At 34.1% G+C, this 6,024-nt stretch overlaps 2 protein-coding genes across 2 annotated transcripts in view; both read left to right on the plus strand.

Moving 5' to 3' along the window:
• Nucleotides 1-6,024, plus strand: part of LOC127834901 (uncharacterized) — a 173,385-nt gene that overhangs the window by 112,276 nt on the left and 55,085 nt on the right. The gene's annotated exons all lie outside the window — the stretch shown is intronic.
• Nucleotides 748-1,585, plus strand: LOC127834909 (polyubiquitin-B-like). Its single transcript, XM_052361040.1, has one exon. It carries the CDS (start codon nucleotides 748-750, stop codon nucleotides 1,372-1,374), a length of 627 nt encoding a protein of 208 aa, XP_052217000.1. The 3' UTR covers nucleotides 1,375-1,585.

The following is a 6,024-nucleotide window of genomic DNA, read 5'->3' on the forward strand; positions in this document are numbered from 1 at the left end:
TTGGTCATTTTATTTTTCATCTGTTTTGAATTAAACTTTTGCTGTACACCAGTGGTATTAAACGTACAATTGACTCTCTCTTTAAATAATTGAGAGAATGTTAAATATTTTCATTATGAGCAAATTATGATTCAATGTGCCGTATGACAATCTGGTCTATGATCAGTTTCTTGTTAATTAAGTTTTGCTCTTTTTTCATATATCGACTACATGATGGTCGCAGATACAAGAGTTGAGAAGATGCTGTTTACAATCAAATATTGGCCGAGACGTTGATCGAAACGGGCTTAATGCTGTCAGTCGGTCGACGTCGGACCATATGGCGCCCGCCATACGTCGGTCTTTGCCCGAGGACGTTGATCACAGAGCTTTGGCTCTGCATCGATCGACGTCACCGGGGATCAGTCCTGTCACCGGTGATCGGTCAGGTCACCAGGGACCGCACCGGGCACATCCATGGCACTGGTCTTTGGGGACCGGGCACTGGTCATTGGCTGGTCCGGTCACTGGTCACACTTGGGACCGGTCCGGGCACAGGTCACCGGTCATTGACTGGTCCGGTCAACGGTCACATGTAATCAAAAGTTTTAGTTGCATGTACAAAGATAGTAATTTAACAAATGAGCTTAAAAATACACTGCTGAAGTTTGTTATAAAAGTTATAAAAACCACCAGTAAAACCGACCCAAATTGACTTAATTGCAATGCATAATTTAACTCCAACTTAATATACTGATTATTTTAGGTATGCAGATCTTCGTGAAGACCCTAACTGGCAAGACCATCAACCTCGTGGTGAAGCCCTCTGCCTCCATTGCAAATGTCATGGCCAAGATCCAACAGATCGATGGAATTCCCCCAAATCAGCAAAGTTTAATCTTTGCTTCCCAACAGCTGGAAGATTGCCGTACCCTCTCTTACTACAACATCCAGAAGAAGTCCACTCTCTCTCTGGTCTTGCGTTTACCTGATCGTATAAAGATCTTCGCGAGGACCGTGACTGGTAAGACCATCAGCCTCGAAGTTGAGCCCACTTCCTCCATTGCGAATGTCAAAGCGATGATTCAAGACAAGCAGGGTATTCCTCCAGATCAGCAGAGGCTGATGTTTAATGGCAACGAGCTGGAAGATAATTGTTACCTTTCTACCTACAACATCCAGAGAGATTCAACCCTCCATGTGCAGTTAAAGTCAATACAGATCATCATTGTGAAAACCACTTCTGGCACAATGATCCCCCTCGAGCTCTTCCCCACTGACTCCATTGAGAGTGTCAAGACCAAGATCCAACACAAGGAGGGAATTCACACAGATATGCAGAGGTTGATCTTTAATAGCCTTCAGCTGGCAGATGGTCGAACCCTGGGTGACTAAAACATCAATGATGGGGCTAAGCTCTTCCTGGTTTTGCGCGTCGCCGGTTCCTGAACCGCATGCAACCCTTGCGAAAAACAATGGAGCTTAAAATTATAATAATAATTAAGGTCCATTTTTATTTCCGATATTGTGTAAAGAATTGTTAATGCAAAGATATTCCTTGAAAACAAGTTTAACCTCTTATTACTTATGCAATGACTATCCCAATGCTGTTTACCATTTTTTTTTATGTTTATGCGTTTTTTTTGTACGTGTGTGTGTCTTGTCTTGTACTTTTGTTTTGTGCCCTCTGACTTTCAAGAAAATAATTATGATTTTTAATGGCAGTAACACTTTGCAGATTTCAAATTCGTATTACTTAGGCTATTATAATAGATCTTTTAGTTATCATGAAATATTTTTTTGTAATACTGATGTCAAATGACACGTTATTCTTTTTTATATGTTTTCCTATAATATTGTTAAACAGAAAAAATCTGGTGAGGTCCTGTAAGTGTGAACAATTACAGGTACTTATGTCCTTCGAGTTGTTTTGTATTTCGCATAGGTTAAAATATGAGCGAAATATTTTTTAATATTTTACTCACAGAGATTAAATTTTATTTGTGCTATAATATTGATTCAATTCAAATGATGATCATTTATTTGTTTTCTTTCTTAAATATAACACTTGGGTACTAAACCGTTTTCTCAAATTGTATAAGCAATTTGTAATATATGTAATGTCATTCTCAATTAATAGTGATGTTGTTATATACATTGTTTTCTAAATTGTAATAATTTTTAGCTTACCTGATTGCTCAGGTGAGCTTTTGTGATCGGTCTTTGTCCGTCGTCCGTCGTCCACATTTGGTTTGTAAACACTCTAGAGGTGACATTTCTTGTCCGATCTTTATGAAACATGGTCAGAAGATTTGTCCCAATGATACTTCGATCGAGTTCGAAACTTGGTCATGCTTGGTAAAAAACTAGGTCAGTAGGTAAAAAAAAGAAAAACCTTGTTAACACTGTTGAAGTCACATTTCATGCCCAATCTTCATGTTACTTTGTCAAAATGTTTAACTTTATGATATGTTGGTTGAGTTCAAAAGTGGTTCCAGTCCTTTGAAAAACATGGCCGCCAGCGGGTGGGGCAGTTTTCCTTATTTGGCTATAAAGAAACCTTGTAAACACTCTAGAGGCCACATTTCATGTCCAATATTCATGAATCTTGGTCAGAAGATTTGTCTTTATGATTCCTCGATAGAGTTCGAAACTGGGTCACGAGGTCCAAATCTTGCAAAAATCCTTACAAACTCATGTAGAATTAGCATTATTTGCAAATGTTTGCATTGCAAAAAAACCATGCGAATGGACAGTACTCAATCAGAATTGAACATATGGTCACACTGCAAAAGTAAACAGAAGAGAACCAATATAATATGTTCTAGAGTACTGAATTTTAAACTAAGCAATGAACAAGGCCTTGTAAAAAAAGGTGAGTGAACTAGGGCCATCTTGGCCCTCTTATTTATTTTAGAGCTTTTCATGTGACTTCGTTTTAATGATGCATTTCTTCATGTTTGGCACAATTAAGGATGCGTGGTGAACTAATGGAAGATGCTTAAAATCTTAATAGTGAATGTAAACATTACCTTTCTAAATCATTTTGAGAAATGCTAAACTGTTAAGTGCGTAGCCTAACATAATACATAATGTTAATTCAATGAAACATAGTAGAAATGAAACTATTGTTTTAATGTTTTAATGAAATCTGAAAAAAACTGAAATCATCCATCCAAAATGACATAACAAATTAATACCGTATATGATGAATAAAAATGACGGTACATTGGAATTTCATAGGAACACCCACATTAACAATAAGGTTGGAAACCAACCGTCTGAAGTCACCAAATGTTTTTACAAGTGGTATCAATTAAAAATGTATGTCTCACCTGTCTTGAAGCGTAAACACGTGAATTTATGTTAACACAATACGATAACATGATGTTATATACTAGAAGATCATTTGTTATTGTAAGTTTATACCTAATATAAATACTTTTTCATATAGGCTACTTCACTGCATTGTCTCAGAATCATAGGTTGAGTCAAACAAAAGTTGAAAGGAAACAATGTAGTTTTATTTGGCGTAAAACGAGCTATCCTTAGTCTTCCTAACAATACATTACAGGTAAGCAAAACTTTAAACTATTAAATTGCACACAAACATGTACTATTATTCAAAACATAGTAGTTAGTACACGTGTAATCTGATAATTCATAACTACATGTACATTATTCAAGTACTTATGCTGTAATTTTAATTTCAAGTTAGAACGATGTATAACTAAAATAAAATATATTTTGTTTAATGGAATATCAATAGTATGTTTATAGTGTCAACACATTGTTGTGTGAATTTCAATTTAAGTATGTTTTATATTTTTAATCCTCCAATGATGCAATTTTAAAGGGACCGTCAACCACGAATGACGAAAAAAGAAAAGTTCTAAAAAACCTTTTTTATACAATTATTAGTTTATATTGATTAAAATATCAAGACTAGTATATTACATTACACGAAAAAAATCATATTTTGAGTGGTGAAAGGTCAATTTCATCCTTCAAGGTCAAAGGAAAATAAACAAAATTTAAGGGAAGTAACAAGCTTTAAAGGGATATAATGTCTATTTTATATCATTTGGCAGGTACAGATGAGTTTCACAAGGGAAGTAATATTTTTTTAAAGGATATAATCAAACAATTTTTTTAATCAAAGCGGAGCAGTAGGGAGCATTGTGTTTCTGACAAACACATCTCTTGTTCTTTTAATATTTTATCGCGTTCACCTTTCAAAAAATATAACGTCCTATTTTCCGAGAGGGGTTTAGGTCATCAACAACCAGTCACTGTAGTGTCAAATTGACGATGTTAAATCAAAGACCTATCTATAGATATGTATATTGATAGGTCTTTGGTTAAATTGTAAGAGAAAAAACTACCATTAACTCGCTATATAATCATCATTACATTCGAAATGCGAATCATCAATCTAGTAAACAGTTCAATTATTAACAAAATAAATCCATTTTTGCGTAAATTTGGTGTATTTATTTAATATTGTAATTCACTCCGTCGGAGGTAAATACACAATTGTCGTTTATTAAATTTCTCTTATTAATGGAACCTAAAATGATTCAAAACGCGGTTGGTAAATTAGCGTGCAAATACAGGAAGCCGTGTATATTGGTATGTTGGGTACCTACTAGGGAGTGCTGTCCTGGTATTCGTTTAGTTATATTGATGGAAAAGTGCTTGTTCGATTTGCTGTATCCGTGTCGTCACATGCTTAAGCTAACGCTTACATTTATGTAACAGAAAACTGATTACTATTAAGATCGTTTTGTTGATACAGCATGTAATATATGATATGAACATACACAATAAACACATGAGTATCTGGAGGCAGTATGCGTATACAAAGATTAGTTTAAAGCGTCCGTTGTATGTTGTTTTACATCATATCGATTACTTTTAAGAGACTAAATTTATTACACACAGAAGTTTGATCTGGCAATTTAAAATATTTATTAGGTCGTATTAAATCGTATTGAATATTCTTTACTTTTTGTTGATATAAGTCCGTTGATGTAAGCACATGATTAAGTTAAAAAACACTAACCATTTTTATGGAGGAACACTAGCCAAACTTAGATACAGTTTGTCAACCCCTTCCGCATAATCCGCAGTTCCGATTAATTTGTATTAAATTTTCCATAATGCCCCAATAAAACAAAATGATAAGTGTCTAAGGTATACATTAGGTAAAGGAATAAATTAACAAAGTTTTAGCAAGAAAGCTTTTGTATTATGCTAAAAGGGGGGATAAATGCAGCAAAAAGTTAAGCGGAACAGATTGAATGAGTTATATTTTGAAATGTGCATATGGATATAGATGGCTTTATTATTTTCCAATAAACTTTTTGCTGATTGAAAACAAATGCCACGACACTGTTTTAAAACATAACTCTGTAAGTTGAATGTTTTTTTAATAATTTTTCGAAGGGTGAACTTTTAATTGGCTATTTTTGACAAAAACTGCATATGACGTCTGGCCTAACCTGTTATCATACAAAATAAATTTTACCCTTTATTTTTACATCTTCTCACATTAACACTGTCACTAAATCCCGAAAGAAAATAATGTGGTCTAAAGAATAAACGTTTTTTGCCGGGTGATTATAAACTAGTTGACTGACTGTACTTAACTATACTACTCAAAATGTGCTAAGGATCACATTATCTTCAATTTAATTTAAATTGTTATTTTGCAGGTTTTGATAATATAATGTTTTTTTTTTATATTTTATTTTATGTATTGATTTATCATTGCTGCGTGACGCTGGCTGAATCTTGCTAGGGGTGAACTTCAAATTACAAATACTATAAAAAGTGATCCTTAGCAAATTTTGAGTAGTGTATGATATTACAGCGCAATAAATAGATGTTGTGATCTTCGAAAAGCGGTCACATGTTTTAAGCGGCAAGTCTCAATTTCGAAAGAAAAACAATACACTTAAATTAATTGTGTTGTTTAACTATATGAACAATTAACCATCCTTCTTTTATTTTTTTTGAGCGGGAGCTGTAATTTTGTGACCC

The sequence above is a fragment of the Dreissena polymorpha genome, chromosome 6 (assembly GCF_020536995.1).
Source record: "Dreissena polymorpha isolate Duluth1 chromosome 6, UMN_Dpol_1.0, whole genome shotgun sequence".
In the NCBI taxonomy this organism is placed as follows: Eukaryota; Metazoa; Mollusca; class Bivalvia; order Myida; family Dreissenidae; genus Dreissena; species Dreissena polymorpha.